The following is a 21,315-nucleotide window of genomic DNA, read 5'->3' as shown; positions in this document are numbered from 1 at the left end:
TCTTTATAAATTAACCAGTCTATCAGAAGTGAAACATGGACCAGGACAAGGTTCCAGGTGCAAGCTCTCCCTGACTGGAGGAGTCTGAGGGGTGTGGCTTCCACCATTATTGGGACACTAGCAATACAGCACGACTGGTCAAGGGTCATAATTTATTGAGTTGAGAATTCACAAAAAGGTAACATCATACAATCAGTCGTTTCTTGGGCTTAGTAAAAATGATTGTCACCCACTGTGCGTCACAAAAAATTCTTTTAATGAATAAATAATTTGATGAAATCAAAAATATTTACAATATAAACAAACGGAAAAGCTTTGGGTCTGTGACTGACCAGGTTACATTTTGAATGGAGGTCTCCCCAGCTCTTCTCTTAGAACCCATATAAATCCGCTAGAAACAACTCATACAATGTATCTTTGTTCATTGCATCTTTATCTGTTAGTCTTTGAAAGCTATATAATCTTGTATTATGCAACATGTTAAAATACAAATATAAACTAAAAGAATATATTATCATAATGCCAGGTAGCATTCTCCACAGAACGAAACATACACTCGGGTGTAACAATGACAAAGGGTCACGGCCACAAAAAAATACCCCAAAGGTACAAATTCCTTCATAAGAATATAGTTGTGCTCTTCGATTGACCACGTATCTACGCTGCTCTAACAGGGCCAGTGGCAAGGAGTCCAGTCTCTGGGACTGTCTGCTGGGTTTTGATCACGCAGCAGCATTACAGGGAACTGGGCAGTGCAAGCAGTTTTAGAAACACTTTCTTGGGCTCTTAAAAAGAGCCAATTATGCAAAGCAAAATAAGCATACTGACAATTCTTCTTATCGTCATGGACGCCGTAGAACTCCTTGACTTTGTGGTAGGAAGGGATTCCTCTGCAGGGCTGCTGATACTGTCAGCCAGAATTCAGGTACTCCAGGGCCACCTCATAGCAGAACTTGTACTGATCCTGGAAGGGAAGGTGAGAATATCAGCTTACATGCAAATGCTGCCTCTGTCAGAGCAATTACAGTGGGTGAGGGTTCTTAATTGTAACACAAACAGATAAAGCTATGAACTAGGAATGAGTCAGAAAGTAACAGTTTTGAGCCACAGTGTATTCATTGTTGATGCTTCCCCAGCAAAGCCTGGAGAATTGCGGTGTTTGTGTGTGTCAGTGCTTTGAGAGGTCCTGTGTAGCTGAAAGATGATTGGGTTCTGCATGGCATTTAATATCAGAAAAAGAATTGCAGCTGTATGGAACCAGTAAGGTTGTTGTTGTTTCTGTTATTCCATAAACAACAGGGTACATTAACTATTTGTATGGCCTTTTTAGTCTCTAAGTCATCTAATGGTGATTTAGAGGTAACAGTGTCACACATAGAGCATGTGTTGGGTATTTGTAAACTCTATGCCATTTTATATAAGGCACGTGCACACACACACAAACACACACACACACACACACACACACACACGGAGCATCTGGAAGGAGTCCTGGAACTAACACCTCATGGATAATAATAGATGATGGTATGCTGTCCCTGTGTGCTTTACAAGGGTATTGAGAACATTCTGAGCTTTGTGTAGGAACATCAAGAGGTAGTCAGAGAGACCAGGAAGGCTGGTTGAAATGCCTGGAACCAGGCTTGTAGAGAAGGCCTTTCTCCTGGCCCTGCTTTCCTTTGAACTTGTAGTCAGCAGGATTTCTTTAATGTCGTGAGGATCGATTAAGGTCCTCTTAACATCTTAACGTGGCCCCCGATTTTTGAGAAGTTTGAGGTAGGCATGGAAATGGGACAGATAACCCAGTGTTAGCACATAAGAAAGAATGTCTCCAACATGGGCTGTGGGTTCACTGGAGATGAGAACAGGTATCTTTGGGGAGAATGACACATTATGGTTCAAATCTGAAATGCCCTTCAGAGGCTCATGTTTTGAATTCTTGTTCTCTAGCTAGTATTACTACTTTGGGAGGAAGGCCCTAGGTGGAAGAGGTTGCTGGCTGGCAATAGGTCTTTAGGGGAGATGTTATAACTGCCCGCTTCACATCTTGGTCTCTGCTTCATGAAACAGCTCCTGTGTCACATACTTCTGCCATCAGGATTTGGGTGGTGTGGGTGGTTCTGCTATGTCCTCTCTGCTGTGGTGGACTGAAAAATCTTCCCATTCTTAAGTTACATCTGTAATCCAGGGTCTGGAGGAGAAGAATCTGTGGAGCTAGGGGACTCACATTCTTGGTTTTGTCTGCACAGTTTTGGTTTCTGCTGCTGTCCTGCCATGGACTTACTAGCATCCTCCACTTCAGATGATAAAGATACATGATCATTTAAAATGGGATTAAAACAGGAATTCTGGGTAAAGGCAAAAGGAGAATAAGGGACATATAGTAATATCTGATATCTTCTGGGAGGCACACATCAGTTCTTGAACAGTTTTGAGGTTTTCTTCTTGCCTCCAATTGATGTGGCATGTTTCCTCTGGCACTGTAGTGACAGTACCAGCAATCATTTCTGGGATTGGCAGCCCCAGTGGTATAAGCTCCTGTACTCCAGTGTCAGTGGTGCCAGTCCACATGATTCACGGAGGGGGCAGTAATAGGACCTGTATAGCCCTCTGTGGTGCTAATACACCGTCCTGACGGCAGTGTGGGATATGGGGGTAGATCAGAAGTGCCTTTTGAGGAGTCTATCTGTCTTCTCTCTAACCAACTGCTATTTCTCTTCATGGTTGCTTTTCTTAAAGTCTTGAACTGGAAACACCATTACTCACCCCAGCAAAGTTCTATTTCTGGTTTTGCATTTTATGATTGATTATTTTAGTGCTGGATGCTTTTATTTTCAGAATGTTTAAAAAGAAGTAATTTGGATTTTAGAATTCTAAAAGGCCGCATTGTCAGATTGCAGCGGCTGACAAATTGGCCACCAAGTGCCTCAATCATTTCTCCTGTTTTGAATCCTAGGGATAATTTTTTTTATGGAAATGTAATCCCTCATTGCATAAAAATGATTCTTTTCAGATCTAACTGGGCAATTAGTTTCGGTGACTACCACAAATGGTCCTTTTAACACATTCAAAGGCGATTAGTAGGTGCTTGTGGCTGCTGCCTCAGGTCATGATGAAAGGCAGAGACTCAGGAGGATTTAAGGTTTCTCTGCTAATGCTCTATTGCCAGGAAGTCACCAGAGCTGCCCTGTCTCAGGCATGATTATAATTTTCAGAATGAGTTACCCTTCTCCCAGCTCATCCATCTGTGCAAGCTGCCAATCCTCACAGATTCTGTGATGACCAGTTTCTGAATCGTAAAAGTAAGGGGAAGGCAAAGAAAGGCCACAAATTGCTATGTCCCTCCTCCAAGCACCTGGGTAAATGCCTCAAATCTTCCTACATTGGAAACTGATTACACTTGATCACCAGGTACAGCTCTGTCTTCTGTGGTTTCCTCCGTCAACACCCTGCTTCTGAATAGTATAATTAAGCCACATGAGCTATCCCTGTGCTTCAGGGAAAAAAAATATGCCTTGGTCCTGAGTTTTCCCAGCCCAGGCTGTAGCTGCAGGCATGGAGCGCTTTGCCTGGAGCAGGGGCCCAGCAAGGTTCTATTCCCATCAGAACCACTTGCAATTCATCTCTAGGCTCTCTGATGCTGACTGGCTCTGGCCCTGTGAGGAGGGAGAAGGTGACTTCTGAAATGGAACCCAAAGCCGAGGACATTCTTTAAAAGTCCTGGCAGGCAGCTGGCTGAGTACCAGAGTCACAAGGCCAGGGCTCCTGAGGGCAGTTCTAAGGCATTCCTTGAAGGGTGGGCACTATGCCTTTGTCAGTACACATTGCCTGTGCTGGAGAAGCTGAGGGGGGCCTCAGTCAGTCTAGACACTTCAAACACATCCTGCCAATTGCTCAAGATTCAAAGAGAACAGTCTGCCCAACTTACCTGACTTCCCTCTCAGAGGCACCTGTTTGAAACTCAGACAAGTTTCATAATGGCAACAGGGACCTTCAGACATGAAAATCTTCCCACTAGGGAGCTGAAATGGACCCTACCTGCAAATATCTGTGGGTAGAGATTGGTTGGTTCCCAGTAGGTTACTTTGGTGACCTGTGCCAGGGAGACTAATTATTCTTCAGCACTACTCAACAGGTGGCTACAGAGGGTTAGACCTTGTCTTCAACCATCAGAAACAAAATGGCTGCACATCACGCTGAAATCTGAAATAGGCAAGTGACTGCTGAGAGCCACTGTTTCCTGAGCTGATGTGAAGCAAGGCAACTCCTGGTACTTAACCTGAGATGACTGATGGGCTCTTCTTTCTTGCATATTAACTGGAAGGCTCACTCTGTTGTATAGGATGGGTATTGCCCAGCCAGACTCCTAAATTAAATTAGCTGTAATTGTGACTAGTTCAATGGTTTTCAATATTTACAAAATTGAGCATGAACATGAGGTAAATTCCTACATTTCTCCACCCAGTAGAGAAACCTTGTGGCAGTTGGCGACCATTCCCTCTCCCTTCCAGCCCCTCATAAGCACTATTTTACTTCCTGTCTGCATGATGTCATCTAGTTAGAACTTTTTGTATCATGAGAAAACACAGACATGTGCATAATGGTAGCAGAATTATAGTTATGAATTTGTAACAAATATGACTTTGAGGGTGGGGGTCACTGCAACCTGAGGAACTGTATTAAAAGACCACAGCATTAGGATGGCTGAGAACTACATGCTAATGTGTTGCCTCCTCTCAGGTCTTCTTACTCTGCCTCTTATCCTAAACTTCTCCAGCCCATAGGCTTCCCTTCCTCTAGCTTCTTATTCCTATATGACCTTGCCATTTTGACCATGTGTCCTTCCAGTTCTCTTTGCCCTTCTGCTTCTCTCTTATGGTCCCTTCTCTCTATGTCTTTTCTGTCTCTCTTCATCTCCTTCTTACTCCCCTCTCTCTCTTCGCAGATGCCTCTGATGTACTCTCTCTCATATCTAACATAAAAATCTCCTCAGCCATACCTTAGGGGTAGTCATGTCCCCATTTTGTACATGGACCTGGCCAATCTTATCTGGATTTCAAGAAGTAGGAAGCCCCACCTGACATGTAGCTCAAGACTAGAGTGTGTTTTTCCATGAAAGGCCAGCTTTGACATGGACAGGATATCTAGGGAGTTACAAGTCCAGCCACCAACTTCTGGGCAAGGCTGTGGGCAGATGGGAACCTTCTAGTGTCACCTTTAGATAACACTATTCCTAGAGGCTCTTGGTTGAGACAGAGCCCAGCAAGGAGAGCAAGGCTTAGGGGCTGCTGAGACCCGCCGGGACCTGCCAGGACCTGCCACTGAAGCAACCCTGACAGCTTTCCTGTGGTAGCTTCAAGGCCATTGCTTCAGAATCTAACTAGGCACAGTTTTTCTTGTTCATTTTGGGGACCCAGAATGTAGGGATGGTGACAACAAGACTAAACCGTCAAAGTCTGGAGCAATTTAGAGCCATCAGAGCCACAAAGTGAAAAGGAAAGACACAGGAAGAATCCACATATATTCTTCCCATGAGGGTGGGAAGGGTTCCAGATGGAGGGGACCATGGCAGGTATCCTCCTACCTATGAGCGGTATGAAGACACCCAGTGGGGTCCAGGCATCGGCGCCCACTTAGTTCACCCTGCTTCCTGACTGCTGCTTCCTGCTCTGAAGCCAGTAGAACACGCTCATTCTTCAAATATGTAACCCACATATTCAATACTCTTCTTAATGGCTGGCCATCTTTTTTTCCCACTCAGATCTCAGATAGCCTTATACACATGGGGTAGTCACCTCACAGGTCATTACCCCATTCTGAGCTAATTAATTCCTTCAGCCAACATTTAGGAATTCTAAAATATAGAGATATTGTGCTTCATGGATGACAAATAAACCAAATACAACCCCACTCTGCTCTGGAAGCTGCAAACCAGAGAGAAAGAGCACAGTGACATTTTTCCTCTGGTCACTGGCTATTATCTATTATCTTGCTAACAGTCACTGTGACAGACGGGCAGATGGTTTTCTTTGGAAATCTCAAAACTTCCTTCATTTCTTTGTCGTTGACCTTCTCAAAAGATTGGTGCTGACCTTCAGTGTTCCAGACTCCTAGGGACCCTGTATCCTCAACTAGAATTATCCATAATTGTGCAGGATACAGTGTGGAAGGAATGGCTACCCAAGCTGTACCACACAGTAAGGAACCATGGTTGGCGACAACAAGTTAAATATTTCCAAACAGTATCAGAGAGGATTTGGACAGTTCCCAACACACACACACACACACACACACACACACACACACACACACACAGAGAGAGAGAGAGAGAGAGAGAGACCAACACACACACACACACACACACACACACACAGAGAGAGAGAGAGAGAGAGAGAGAGAGAGAGAGAGAGAGAGAGAGAGAGAGAGAGAGAGAGAGAGAGAAGCCCGAGGGGACAGATACACCTTGTCCACTTGTATTTTGAAATGTCACACTGCACCCTATAAACATGCCGAACTACTGTAAGTCAATAGAAAAACAAAGACATTCCTTTGGTGGGAGGGAATTACCCATAACCACCCAAACTCCACCGTTGTTATAGAACAGTTGTCTACCGTACAGGCCCTCTGGTCAGTTGTCTGAGTCTATATTCATCTCATGAAAAATCGCCCTGGTCAGTAGTCTGAACCACTGGTTCGAAAAAAATCCTCATTGTTTCTGACGATAAAAGCTCTGGAGAAATGAACTCCTCAGCAGAGCCATTACAGGAAAGGCCTGGAAGGGTGTTCTTCTAATGTGCTGCTTAATTCAGACTCAGTGAGGGAACTGACATTTTTTTATCCAGGCCAGTTTTGCCCAAGTACTAACCAAAGTCTGAAGGTATCATCTACCCTGAGGTTCAGTCTTGAAAAAGGTGATCTCCTTTTCTCATCTCATCTCAGGTTACTGCTGACTAGGACTGCTCTCTGTTCAGCCCAGAAAGGTGAAGACTCTGCCTCTCATGTGACAGCTTTTAGCTTGTTCTAGGGACGTCTGCACACACACACACACACACACACACACACCCCTCTTACACCCATGAAACCCCTTACCATTTGTAGTGTGCTAGAAACCAGGCTTGGCATACCCTAAATGTCACATTAATGGGGATGTTAGTCTCCCTCTCTAGCCCCTGTATCCCAAGGGCCACAAAGGCATCATTATGCCCAGTGGACACCTACACACTCAATAATGATGCTTCTCTGATTTGCAATGCCCCAGACACATACACAGGTATTTTCATGGTGCCTGGTCTCAAAAAGCTACCATTACCACTGGCTTATAAAAGTGAAACCCAAGGACACTAAAGCTGTAAAGCTCATGTGTCTGAGGTCACAGAGTTTGTGTCAACAGCACAGTTGGGGATCTAATTTGGGTTTCTGTGGTTTTCCTACAGGGCAGGAAGGAAGGGCAAACATCTGGGGAAACAGGACAAATGAATGAATGAAGCAGAGCTGATGAATGGCCCAAAGGTTTGAGGGCAATTACCCAGTCATGGAGCCCTTCTGCCAGAGTCCCTGGATAACACATGCTTCTTAGATGTGGAATATGAGCTAGCCTGTACTGAGTAGGATTTAGCTATGCCTCTAGGAGCTGGTGGTCAGTGGTCGCTGCTATTACCTAGCCCTGAGTACTGCTGCAGTAACATCTCCCATAGCACATGCAACTCAGGCTACTTTATCAAATTGAGCTCAGCTCTTGGCCCCATTTTACAGTTTGGACTTTAACTGTAGTCAGTTTACAGAACATGGTGTAGCTTGCTAAGCACACAGTGTCTCTTCCTCCCTCGCCCCTGCTTCAAGTCACTGCCCAGACCTTGCTCTGGTGTTCCAGCACCCCTCAGATCTCCAGTCACAGAGATGCACAGAACCCAGAAGTAAAGCTTCTTCTGCAAAGCTGTATTTATATTCTTGAGTCACCATGGCTGGCATCCTAACAGCTCCATGTAGGAAAAAAAAATATGGGATTTTGTGAAATACTCTAAGAAAATAATTGCACCTAGTTCTCTGTTTCTCAACTCCTTTAATGCTTTTCTCAGATGTGGCCACCATAATTAAATGCAATATTCCGTATGTCAAACTGAAATTCACAGCTTTGATAAATATTAGACGATTAAGCTATTTATAAAATCTATAATTTGAAAATCTGGCATTTCTTGTACTATGATTATTTCTTCTTCACTAAGACTAAGTGCTTAGCCACGTGGAAGGTACTGCCAGGAAGGGAAATTAATAAGAACGTTCACTTCTAAGTCTCAACTATTTCTACATTTTAACCAAGCTTTGGTAGTCTCCTCTGAAAACAAGGAAAGAAAGGAGAGAAGAGGAGGAAAAGAAAAAAGAAAAAGGCCCATGAACCAAACAACAGGCTGTGCTTTGGAAATGAGGCTCTGTTGGGGTGGGTCTGGCACTTCTATGTATTCAGATATTAATTTCTGTACCCCTAGATCTGGTTGTCCTAAGATGAGTACATTCTCATGTATACCAGTTTTTGTTGTGTTCTCTAGTTACTTGGTCAATAAAAGGCTAAAGCCTTTGGGCAGGAGAGAAGTAGGTGGGACTTCCTGGGAGGGAAAAAGGAACTCTGGGAAGAAGGAGGAAGAAGGCCTTCCATCAGGAGGCACTGGGGGAGAAGGATGTTACTATGGGCCTAGAAGGTATTGCTATCCATGTGGCTGGGTGGGGCTAGGTGGTCTAAGCGTTGAAATATTAAAATGTCTGTGTGATTATTTGGGGAACTAGCTGGTCAAGGAATAACTGCCACCATATTAATTTCCATCATCAATTAATATACAGAATATTGACTATCAGCTTTACAAGTCTCCTCTCTGAGTGAGCAGTTCCAATGTGGAATCTGGAGAGGAATCTGATACCATCTCTGAGGTACCCTATTTGTCAGGACAGAGGGGCATCCTACCAGGAGGTCCACCATGTTTGGCTTGTTGTTCCTCAGTGTCTTGACAGCATGGAAGACATCCACAGTTCTCTGGTGTCGGAGCATCTCGCAGACAATGCTGATGGCACAGAAGGTACCACTGCGGCCTCCTCCGTTCCTGCCACAGGGGAAATGAGACGGTTGGACACTGTTTGCAATCACATTGCTTCTCACATATAACCCAAGACATATGGTCTGAACCCTGGAGAAAGGTCAGAATGCAGGTGCAAAGAGAACAAGCTGGCTTAGCATGTGGCCCACTGTTCAAGCCTCACTTTATCTGTGACCCTGATTATTATTTCTGACATGGTACCTTACTGATTTTTATATGGAGGGCCCAGTGTGGGGTAATTTCTGAGTAGACATCTCATCTGAAATCTGTCAGGAAAATTAATGACAGAAGGGGGGTTTGTGAAAATACCTGGCCTTTGAAGAAGGTTACTAGAATTTCTCTATCCTTGAAACATGAAGGCTTTTTAAAATCTTAAACAAACAAACTAGTTTAAACATATGGGACCATTGCAAATATAGCATACAGAGTTCCCTTGCCCAACCAGGGGTGTACATTTTACATACCACCACCCACCATCAAAGTCAGGAAGAACGGTGCCACCACACTGTGGGCTGAACTATAGGTCTCCATCTTTGTTACCAGTTTCTGCATTACAATCCCTTTTGTGGCCCAGGATCTAATCTTTCATTCAGTTGTCTCTCACATCTCTTTGACCTTTTCCAGTCTGTGACGTGTCACCTGTCTATCACCTTTCCTTTGTCTTTCTTCATATGGCTACTTCTGACGAGATCTGGCTGGCTGCTTTGTAGAATACAAAGTTCAGAATGTAGAAAGGCTTAGGAGAGACCTGTCATGTGTCCTGGCCACAGTTTGAAAAGGTCCCTGCCAAGTCCCACTGTGCACTGTCCTTTCGTTCGGGTTCCTTTGATATTTTGTCACTGGAGATGGGGGGTTGGACTTTGTGAAGAGAGTCAGAGCAGGAGTCTCACAGCTTCTATGGGATTCATGTGTGGATGTGTCCTGGTCCCAGGATGTTGATCTTACCCACAGGACGGTGTTGGTGAGGATTTTCACCGTCAAGTTATTGTCCTTCTCTTTGTAGTCAATATGCATTTCGGGGGGTGAGATACCTTGGGATTGTGCAAATAAACTGATTGTCCTCAGTCACCCCTGATTTTCACACACAGTGACGGGTCTTGCTTTCAGCCATTAATTATGACTGTGTTATTTATCTAATGTTGGCTTTATATTTTCATCCCGTGTTCAACATTCTACCATAAGAAGTAGCTTGATCTCCTACCGTTGGAAAATGTTTTTGTCTTTTATTATTTATACCAACCTTGACAGGTTGGTCTAATATATAGTGATAAATAAAAGCTGAAAGCTGTATTGTGTGTGCTTAAATCTGGATCAGTCATTATTATTATTGCCTCAAATTATTCCAGCTCTCACATGAGGAGTCCATTAGGATCCATGTTTGTATGGCATACTCTCTCTTTTTTTTTTTTTTTTTTTGAGCTTATCTGTATTTTCTAGAACGTTCTTCTTGTACTTGCAATGCATTAGCTTCTTTTGTGAAGAGGTAACTAGCCTTTCACCTGTTCTTAAACATGACACTGCTATCACTCTGAAACAAACAGTACTTTGTAAAATACCTTTCTTTTTTTCCTTTCTCCTTTTTTCTTTCTTTCTTTCTTTCTTTCTTTCTTTCTTTCTTTCTTTCATTCTTTCTTTTTGGAGGGAATGGCGAGACAAGGTGTAAACATGGTGGCCAGAGGACAGCTTTGTGGAGTAGATTCTCTTTCTTTCTTTCTTTCTTTCTTTCTTTCTTTCTTTCTTTCTTTTTTTCTTTCTTTCACTTTCACGTGAGTTCTAGGGGTTGAATTCGGTTTGGCAGGCCCTTGACCTGAGGAGTTATCTCATCGGCCTAACGTGCTAGTTTAATATCACTGAGCATATAACCCCAGTAGATACTGGAATTAAGTTTTGAAAATGTACACACTTACTGGCTCCATCAGATTCACATGTAGTGTCCTGGTCAGCCTCGACCCCCTTCCTCACACTGCTGTGCCCTGGTCAGTACTACAGCACCACCAACCCTTGGGATCATTGTTTTGTGTCTTCAAAAATTCAGCTATTCTGGTGAGCATGCAGTGGTTGTAGTGAGTATTTTCCCACTAAAACCAAACTAATGATGTTGATTATCACTGTAGATAGGTTTTCCTCTCTCTCTCCAGTGCTGGGAATCAAACCCAGGCCTTTGCACGTGCTAGACAAGGGTTCTACCACGAAGCTACATGCTATGCTTTCTCTTCTAACGTGTGATCCCTGACCAACTTTTTTCTCATTAAACACTGAGGGGTTGGCTGTCTTGTTCTGGTTTGCAGATGTGTGTATTGCAGACCCTTCCTCATATTTTCTCTCCTTATCTACGCACACCTTGTAAACAGAGTTTGCCATGTTAGTGAAATTTAGTGTGTCACCGTTCCTCCCTGGTGGAGTATTCTGTGCCCTCTCTCACTCAGTCTATGCTGACTTCCTGCTCAGAAGGAGTTCCTCCCATGTGTTCTTACGGAAGCTCTGCTCTCTGCTTTCAACAGTTGGGGATGATACATCTGAAAGGATTTCTCTTCACACATGAGGAGTGAGGTTGATGTGTCCAGCGTCCCTGCTGCCCTGCAGTCACATGCTGCAGGTCAGGTGACACAGGAGCATCTGCCTCTGCTCCTGAGTCTGCTCTTTGTACAGATTATTCCACTGCCCTTGCTCATCGGCTCTTTACCTCCTGTTTCAACAGCTGTTCATGACCACACCCACTCTTTCCACAGTTTTGGAATGAGGACATATTCTTATTTTAAAAACAGCAAGACATCTATAAGGAAGAGAATTCTCCACATACCCTCCCCTGAGTATCCGGCCCAAGGAACCACTCCATCTGCAAAGCTCTCATGCAGGTGTACTCTGCCCTCACCAATAGGTGGCGCTGCACCATGCAGAATGCCTCACAGAGGACTGTTGAACAGCATCCAAAAATGTGGGTTTTTTTTTTTCCCCTTCTGACCAATACTGGAAAATACCAGTTTAAACTTTCTTGTAGGCTTGAGGAAAAAAAGAAAGAAAGAGAGGAAAAGAAAAGAAAGAAAGGGGAAGGAAGGAAGGAAGCAAGCAAGCAAAGAATAGTTTCTCCACAGGCTTGAGTATCACACCCAATGTTATACAAAGAAAGCAAGGAGCAGCTCGGTGGGAATTATGGGAACTTGAGCTTGAGGGGGTGGTGGCCCCAACATAAAATAAGAAGGGAAGTCAGGTAGGGGAGGAACGACAGATGCCCACCACTGTCTGTGACAGCCAAACAGCCCGCTCTTAGAGATACCACATGGAATGTGATATGATGATATTGAGGGTCACAGCTGCCTTTTGGAAGAATGTTGTCTGCAAGGTGCAGTGATGTCACAGGGCATGGCATATTTCTTTCATGCCCCTCCCTTTCACCTATCCCCACTCTCAACCTGTTCTTGAGGGTTCAAGGACTGGCTCTTGTTAGAAAGCTAGTCCAGGGTCAAAATAAGTTACGCTTCCAGATATGATGCAGGCCCTCTGGATATGGAAGGGCTATTTGAAAACTACTTTTAATATTAAGATTATAAACAACTGGTCTGGGACTGCAGCTTGGTAGTGGAGTGCTTGCCTGGCACCCCCAAGGCTCTGGATTCCATCTCCAGGACCATGAAACAAATCAAAAACAGCTTTGTTCAAACAAAAACCTGACAGATCTAATGCCAGTTAATTGGATGTTAATTTCCCTGCTGAGAATTTTAAAAAAATTGTTTAGGTTCTTTATTTCTTTTTGCACATTAGCTAGGAATTCTTGTGCAATGGGCTCCAGCAGCCCAGGCTCCTTCCCGTTCGTCCTCACTAAGTGTGCTTCTCTGGGTGGGGCAGGCTGGAGCAGCAGCTGAACCCATGAGCTTTTCTCTCTGGTTTCCTTTTGGTTGTTTTCCTTTATTCATTTCAGGAAGCCATCTTGGCTCACAGAGCGCCTGATAGGCTCAGCCAAAAACATCTCTTGGTGAGACTCTCGCCTTAACTTACTTGCTCACAGAATGATGCCTATGGCATGCTGAGTGATGTTGCAGACTCTTGTTTTGTCACAGCAATGCTTACGGGGCGTTTCTGTTTGAACAGTGCCCATTCCTCTGATGGTGACAATATCATCCTTCTTGTAGATTCCCATGTACACGGCTTCCTGCCCCTACAAGTCCAACTCTGTATTTCCTAAAAGGTCTAGAGAATATATAGTGTGTGCCTATCTGACTTCAGTATGTGTTTATCATTTTGGCAAGTTACCGGAAGACAGCTGCCTTGGCAGGGGGAAGGAAAAAAGGCTGCTGCGACTTGATCCTCTGAGTATGGCAGACCTTCAACCCTTTTTATTCTGACAAATAAGAAGGGGATGAAATAGATTTCTGAAGCACTGAGACCATGGATGGAAATGGAGTGGAGACTGTGGTGAGGGATGAGTACACTCCCCCACACAACACAGAACAGGGAGGCTTAGGTGGAGGCCGGTGGGGTGAGTATATTCCTAAGACTCTTTCCAAGGGAGTGAGAAGAATTCAGGCTTCCATTGCCTGAGGTAAGAGCAGGGAGCCGGGGGTAACCTGGCCCCTCACCTACTTGCTATGTAAACTTAGGGTGGTCTGGTCAGCAGAGAAGGTCATTGCCCTTCAATCTGGGAATGATCTTGTCCTATGCTTCTAAGGATTTTCCTCAGAAAGGCAGCATATGTTCCTACTCTGAACTGGCCCAAATGTCTAAGCACCTTCCCTGACTGCCATGCTGGTTAATTGCCTATTCCGTTAAGCCAGTTCCAGCTGGATGGTTAGCTGTACATCACTGCCAATGAGAAAGTGTGGGCGAAAGTGCTCTGGGAAGCAAGGCGCTCTCTCCTCGGCAGCATTGACAGCATTCAGGACTCATCCAGGGGTTTTCAGTGCACAGATGCCCAGGTTCCGTGAAGAGACTGGGATTTAATTGGTTTCAGTGTAGCCTGAAGGCAATGCTTACTGAAGCTCCCCAGCGACTGCCACTGCACAGGTCCCACTGGGAAGCATCTGGACGGAGGCTTTTACATTTTAGCACCTGCTTCAACTGTTACCCTAGATGTCCCCCTTAGAGGACACTGGTTCTGTGCTTGTCAACTTTCAGTCCCTGTAACAAACTCTGGAATAAACAGCTCATATGGAGGTGACAGCCCACAGCTGTGGAGTTCTGTCTTCATGACTGGCTGGCCCTGTAGCTTTGGGCCCATGGGGAGACAGCACACCAGTGAGGCAGGCATGTGACAAAGGAAGGATGCTTACCTCATGGCCAGGAAGACACAAGAAGGAAGAGCTCAGAGTCCCAGGTACCAGGACTAGACTCTTAGATTTAAAATGGCAAACTAAATGGAACTCTGTGGGACTACTTGTTTCTTCTGTATGTACAGAGGGGGACGGCGAGCTGCATGAGGAATGGGACATGCAGCCTGAGGTGAGAGCTCCTGGAATACTCACAAGCAGTGCACGACTGTGCGGCCTTCGCCCCCATTGTATTCCTCTTGCCACTTGTCCACCTGGCGGATGAGCTTCAAGAAGGAGCGCTTGGACACCGGAGTGTCCCTGTACATTGGCCAGCCCAGGAACTGGAACTGCTGAACCATCCGATGGCCATCCTGGGGCTGCAGAGGGCAAGGGCACCAATAAGGGAGTGGAGGAAGAAGCCTGACTTACCTTACTGGGCTGACTCCTCTCACTTGATCTTCCCATCAGAGCAAGGCATTAGTTACTAAGGAGACTCAAGCCACCACATAACAAAGGGTGGTTCTGCAGGCCTGGAGAGTGATGACTTTAATCTCAGGTGGTTATAAAGATCCAGGTGTTTTAAGTGACAGCCCAGCGATAAACTAGAGTAGAGCAGAGTGCTCAGATTTTGCAAAAGCCAAGAGAAAAATAGCAACAGGGATTAACCATGCTGTGTATTGTGTGGAAAATGCCTTCACTTTAATTACAAGTAAATTAAAGGTAAGGGATAAATTATAACCTGGAAATGTTTGTGAGTTCAATGCGATGTGGATTCTGCCCTGTTTTCTATATAATATGGCTTTGCTTAACGATGGGGGCTTTTGTTGAGCGATCAATCTTTAATTAATCACTGCATATAATTAAATAGGATTGTAGAAATTAAAAAGCATTGCTAGCTTCAGCTTTGGAAGGACCCTCCTGGCACAGGTAGGTCTCTCAGGTACACTTTCCTTGTCAGCTCTTTCTCCTCCTCTGCCTCAGCCTCTCCTCTTCCCAGACCTGGGCTGATAGAAGCCTCTGGGCTCAGATCTGGAGTTCCTGCTTTTCCTCTGGATCTCATTGGTGGATTCCAGTCAGTCACCACTTAGAGCTTTTCCCTGAATGACACCTTCGTATACTCAAATGCCAGCCTCAGGGATCAACAGCCATCCCAAACCTACTGTGTTCCAAATTGAGCTCAGTTTCTTACTGCTTTCCCCATCTGTCTTTCCCATGGGCCAAACAACCCCAACTAATGAGGCTCTCACCACTTCTTGGGATCCACATCAAGGTGACCACCTTGACTGTCTGGGATCCAGCTTCAGGTTCTAGCAGGCTCTGTACTGCTTGTATCTCCCAACTGCCACCTCTCCTGACAGGGCTTTCCCTGCCGCTGCCACCTGTCACCTGGGTCCTTCTCACAGATGCCCGGACTGTCTTTCAGAGTCTGATCTCAAGGCAGGAACCAGAGTGTCCATTTCCAGATGTCAATTGTTAGGTGGCGCACTCCTCCTGGAAACCCCGTAACAGCTTTAGCTGATCTTCATTTGCTTTTAAGCAAGAGCCAGCTGGCAGTGGCAGGGAAGGCCCTGCAGGCTCCTGTGCTTCAACCCTCAGTGCCTCCGGCCTTAGCTCACTGATGTCCTATTGCACCTGGAACTCAACAGGTGCAGTCCCACCATAGAGCCCGTTTGTGGCCACTTCCTGCCTGAGAGCTGTCTTTCTAGAGAGCTCCTGGCCACTTCCTCCCTTCCTCAGTGTCTGCACACATGGAATGCCCATTGCAAATGAGGTCTAGTGACCCCTTTGCTCCATAACCTAGCACTTTTTTTTCCCTTTAAAATTTGTCATTTTGAGGCACTCCATAATAATTCTGTTATGCCTGTTATTCGTTGCCTTCTGATAGAGGTTCTTTGTTTCAGTCAAGACCCTATCCTGGGGCCCATCTTTGTAATCCTTTGTAAAATTCACTTTTTGCAACTCCCACTCTGTCAGTTTAGCCATCGTCCTGCCCTCCAATAAGGGATCACTCCATATCTGATCAAGTTCTTTAGCTTCTACCATGCCTTAGTGATGGGCTCCCAGGCCCATCTTCAGCACAAATCCCCCTTGTCCCGATTTTTCACCTGCCGACCTCTGACCCCCGTCTGTTCCAGTATAGACTCACTCACTCCCCTTGCTGGGTTCAGGTAGCGTTTGCTACTTTGTTACAGTGTTAAACAAGTAGCATTTGCTACTCTGTTACAGTGTTGAACAGTCTTTCTTACTGTGCTTTAACATGTTAAAAACTCTCTAACAAGCTTCCTCTTAGCATATAAGCCCTATAAGGCCCGGGATTTGTTTTGTTGACCAAGGCATTCCAACACCCTAGAACAGAGCCTGATATACATAGAGTAGGCATGCCAACATGATGTCAGTAAGATGAAAGCGAAACCCAGTTCAAGCACAGTTGGCTTGGCTCTTACTCTGGAGGCGTTGTAAATCCTGAAAATCCTGCTGATGATGTCTTCTTCTAAGTCTGCAGACACAAATTCCACCTGGATGGGGCCGTGCCTGTGCACTCCATTTTCTGGCCAGTACTGTGGACATAGCTGAACCCAGAACACAACAACAGGTGGAATTACAGAGCTGATTAGACAGTGGTTTGGATACAGTCAGCATCGACAGAATTTTCTGAACTTCAGTTCCTTTCATTCCTAAAAGGCTCAGAAACCAGAACCTTCTTCAGTAGCCTGTCTCCTGATCCTCTAGCTACTTTTTCTAAAAGTATGTGTTAGCCGGGTGCACTCAGGCTTTCAGAGGCAGCGGTAAGGATCTTTGTAACATGGTATCCCTTTGTAAGGTCTCTCTCATGCTAAAAGGAATACCTGGGCTCCAAGGAGATATCTCCAGCCACCACTAAAATGAAGACAATTAAGCGAGCATGAGTACCTGGTAAGACTCATGCTCTTCCAAGGGACTGCTGGGAATAGGCTAATTCCTGATAACTGGTGAATGCTGGGTGTATCAGTACATTCTTTTAGAGCAAATTGATGTTCCACGAAAAGGAGGATTCATGGGTTGGCTTCTTCTTCTTCTCCTTCTTTTTTTGATGACTTTTACTTTTGAAATGATCTAAGTTGTCACTGTCACATGTTGTAAAATGTGATTTATATATTCAAGATCACAAGATAAATTCTTGGTTAACAGTGAATCAACTAAAATAATATCCTCTCTTTTCTCCCTCTTTATCCATGATAAATCTTTAATCTTCGTTAAAGATTAAGTAGGGTAAGTAGGGTAGCCGAGACTATTCTTTCCATTAGCTAGGTCTGCTGGATTTAGGAATTACATTTATTTATTTTTGAATAATGCTTTCATGGAATTTTTTTCTTCCTCCCCAGCATTTCCTAGTGACATGTTATTAAACTTGCCTTGTCAAACTATAGTATACAGATGTTTATTTCCCTTTGGATTCCCAAGGGATGCCCACTGTTAAGATTGACAGGCATGATGGCCGAGAGCTGACTTGGTGGTAAAAGCCATAGCAAACACTTTTAAGCTGTTCTGCCCATTTCTCTGTGGACACAGCAGGCTTTGCTCTCTGCTGATTTTTCCCAGTTCAAGCAACTGATCAAGTGCTTGTCATTTACACTACAGAAATATGAATGGCCCGGGCTGGCATCTAGCTCTTGGCACACTGTGTCCTACATTCTGCCCAAGGAAACCATGTAGAAAATGGCTTAAATGGTGCATAACACATCCATGAACTGGTCCGATAAATACTTAAAACAGTCGAGTGGGAGCCTCGTACGCCTGCGAAGCTCCTGGGTTCCCGCTTTCAGTTTAGTGTTTGCTAAAAGACAAGAGTCCCAGGAGCCTTTCTGGCACCGCTCTGGAAATGAGCTCTATCTGCTGAACAGAATTGGAAGTCTCTTTGTCTCTCTGACTGCCAGTCAGCTAAGGCTTGGTTTGAGTCCAGACTGTTAGCTTTTAGAATTCAGCTTCAGACACCACCCTGGCTTCCGTGACATCTTGGTCACCTGCAGGTTATCCATATGCACTTCCCATCAGGAACAAGGCAGACTGGCTCGACACGGGGGACACATATCTCCTACCCTGTATCTGGCTCTTAGGTTCGTGAAACCTGACTGCTGCTTAGAACTTAGAGCGACAGTCCTCAGTTCTGCTTGAAACTGGTGGCACTTACATAAACAGAGACAATTCGTTCTGAGAGCAGGGAGAAGGGAAGGAGAGTTCTAAAACACTGACATTAAGCCAGTGGATAAGAACAAGAGATACCATTATTATTTCATCAGCTAGCTTTTGAGTGAGAGCCCCAGCCACACAATGCAGTGTCTCCAACATAATTAAAAACCCTAGCTGCATACGGGACATTAGCAGCTACCAGCCGTGTTTTGGGGGAGAAAATGCCTTGTCCTGTTTACATGCTGAGACACTCCAGGAGCCCCCACCAGCACCCCTACCCTATTTAGAACAGCAGTTTCTCAAATGGACACAAATGAATTTGGTGCTCAAATAAGTTCCTTCTTAATACACACTAAGCTTGAAGCTTCCCCAAGGCCCTCTGTCATAGCAGTGAAATCTGAGCTGAGAATAGATGCTGCTCCCAAAGGGCCTTGGGACTCTCCTGACCTCTCAAAGATAAGTCTGCCATCCTGCCTACCAGTGTGGCTCTCCTCCTCCTCCCTGCTGTGAGAAGGGCCACCTGAGAACTTCCCTGAGCTGCAGCGTTTCAGTCCAGTTCCCAGTGTTGCTTCTTTTAAGATGGTTACAAAGAATCAACAAAGTGTGCTGCCTCTCTTTAAACCAGCTAGCCTGCCTCCATTGTACAGTCACCCTGATGCCTCCCTCTTGTAGGCCCCAGCTGAGCACTTCTAAGAAGCATGGGCACCTGAAAGCATGAGACCAAGGCCTGCCCCCTGTCTCTGCTGGTTGGCTCACTCTCTTTTTAGCTGTGCAATGTGTAGTCCTGGTTCAGCTTGGGTGCTGTCTGTGCCCCCAAAACTCACTGTCAGATTTTTTAGTCTTTTACCCTTGTCTTTCTACTTCCAGTATCCTGGGCCTTCAGTCTGTCTGCTTGGTTCTCAGTGACTTTCTTCTGCAGTTTCTAATGTTCATTTGTAATCCTTGTGTTTCCAAATCCTTCGAAGCGCCTGTGAACACCGGCTGTGCGGCTTGCCCATCTCGTACAGACAAAGCACATGCAGACCTAACTCTGTGACTTGAGGTCTGCCTGAAGAACCCCTGGACTCACCTGGGCAGGATCCACGTCGTTGAGCATAACTACGGACGTGCAGTGGTAATCCAAGACCAGTCGCCAGAAGTCTTTGACGGTATTTGGCAAAGGATGCTGTGTGACTATAAATGCTGAAGGCTGTTTATAGCTCTGCAGACACGAAAAGAAAGACCCAGATATATACAGCACAATGTGAGGGGAGGCGGTGGAGTTCTTTTGTGTACATGGAGACGTGACACAACGTGCCAAACACGGTTAGTGCTTGTTGACTCTATCACCATTGTCAATACCAAAATGTACTAAAAATAAATGATTCTGTGAAACTATGATGAAATGTTCTCACTTTGATACCATGGGAACTTCATTATTATTATTATTATTATTATTATTATTATTATTATTATTATTATACCATTTTTATACTTCTGATGGGCAATGTATTGGCTCTCCATTTTAATAATTTTAGGGGAGGGAGTTTCACTTTACTTTAAAAACTAAGCACAATGAAAACAGTTCTGGCTTGTCGTTTATCTGGGTGACACGGTTGCTTATTCCTGCCATGAAAGATACACACGCTTTTGTCAGCTCCGGGAGCTTTAAACAAGCTTAAGCCCCTTTTATGGTATCACACCAGTGGAATTAAAATTTACACATTAGCACTGAAAATATCCATTTACTTTCTCATCAGTTGAATAGCAAGAAGTAAACAGACTGGCAAGAAGTGATGAGTTGTGTTCCCTTCCCATGTTAATTACTGCCTAAATTAGGAAGAAAGAGAACTAAATAATTCTGTCTGTCACTCTATCCCCTTTCCCTGCCAGAGGACTTAATAGCTGCCTTTTGTTTTCTGGCCAGCAGGTTAAAAACCTGACAGTGTGGCTTAGGTGAGCTTCATTTCTGAGTACTTCATACAGGTGGCTCCTGAGGCAGGAACTTCTGCCTCTCACAAAACCACACATTGGAATGGTAACTCTTCTTTTGTTGTTGGAAGTGGTAGCTTGCCCCTAGAAAGGCCGAGGGGGCAGATGAGTGAAATAAGGATTCCCAGTCTCCTTGGGGCTCTGTCTCAGGGATGCACATTTTCTATTTCCTTCCCATGGATCCTGAGTGACTTACGTCCATCAGGGCCGCATTGATGTAGTTGCTGCTCTCTCCATCGATGGTGATGAGGAAGGGCAGGCAGCGGTCAGGAGGCAGGATGTCCATGCAGCGGTTTTTCTCATGGTTCCGGGGGAGGAGTGCAATGCTGCAGTCCTCCACACGCAGCGTGGGGGTCACCATGTTGAGAGTCTGTGGGATAAGTGGGAAAGATGGGGACCTCCAGCTCCAGTCAGGTCACCACAGGTGGCTGATTTCATGTTTCCCTGTGACTTGATAGTATGAATACATGTATGAAAACACTGTATTGAACCCCATAAATGTGTGTGGTTATAATGTGCCAACTGAGAAAATGCAATACAACTGAGAGACTCCTTAGGAAGTGTGGGCTGATAAAATGGTCCAGAAAGGACCTACAGGTAAATCGGTTCTTTAAAAGGCATATGAGGCAGAGAACTGCTCCAAGGTTACTGTCTCAGGCTCAGCTGCCTGAACTCTACCAGCTCCATTTTCTCTTTCCCTCCTTGGGTTTTGTCTGCACACAGCACATAGCAGCCAGAGGCAGAGGCGAAGGGCCTTGCAGATCCATAGCACACAGCATTGTTAATTCTGACTGGAGCAGGTTACTGAAAATCTTGGAGGCAAGAAGTTGGACGATCATTTGGTCTGGAGT

The 21,315-nt window shown here is 45.0% G+C and overlaps 1 protein-coding gene across 4 annotated transcripts in view; it reads right to left on the bottom strand.

The window, feature by feature from the left end:
- Positions 1–235: 235 nt before the first annotated feature.
- Ptprm (protein tyrosine phosphatase receptor type M) overlaps positions 236–21,315 on the bottom strand; it is a 799,636-nt gene continuing 778,556 nt past the window's right edge. For all 4 annotated transcript variants that reach the window (XM_076917595.1, XM_076917597.1, XM_076917596.1 and 1 more), the window contains 6 exons: positions 20,661–20,834; positions 19,563–19,694; positions 16,771–16,896; positions 14,540–14,703; positions 8,954–9,089; positions 236–964 (listed from right to left, as the gene is read on the bottom strand). In XM_076917595.1, the coding sequence (XP_076773710.1) occupies positions 911–964; positions 8,954–9,089; positions 14,540–14,703; positions 16,771–16,896; positions 19,563–19,694; positions 20,661–20,834 (786 nt within the window). In that variant the 3' untranslated portion in view covers positions 236–910. The remainder of the gene's footprint in view (positions 965–8,953; positions 9,090–14,539; positions 14,704–16,770; positions 16,897–19,562; positions 19,695–20,660; positions 20,835–21,315) is intronic.

The sequence above is a fragment of the Arvicanthis niloticus genome, chromosome 21 (assembly GCF_011762505.2).
Source record: "Arvicanthis niloticus isolate mArvNil1 chromosome 21, mArvNil1.pat.X, whole genome shotgun sequence".
NCBI lineage: Eukaryota > Metazoa > Chordata > Mammalia > Rodentia > Muridae > Arvicanthis > Arvicanthis niloticus.
Note: the sequence above shows the minus strand (reverse complement) of the source record. Positions and strands in the feature narration are given on the sequence as shown.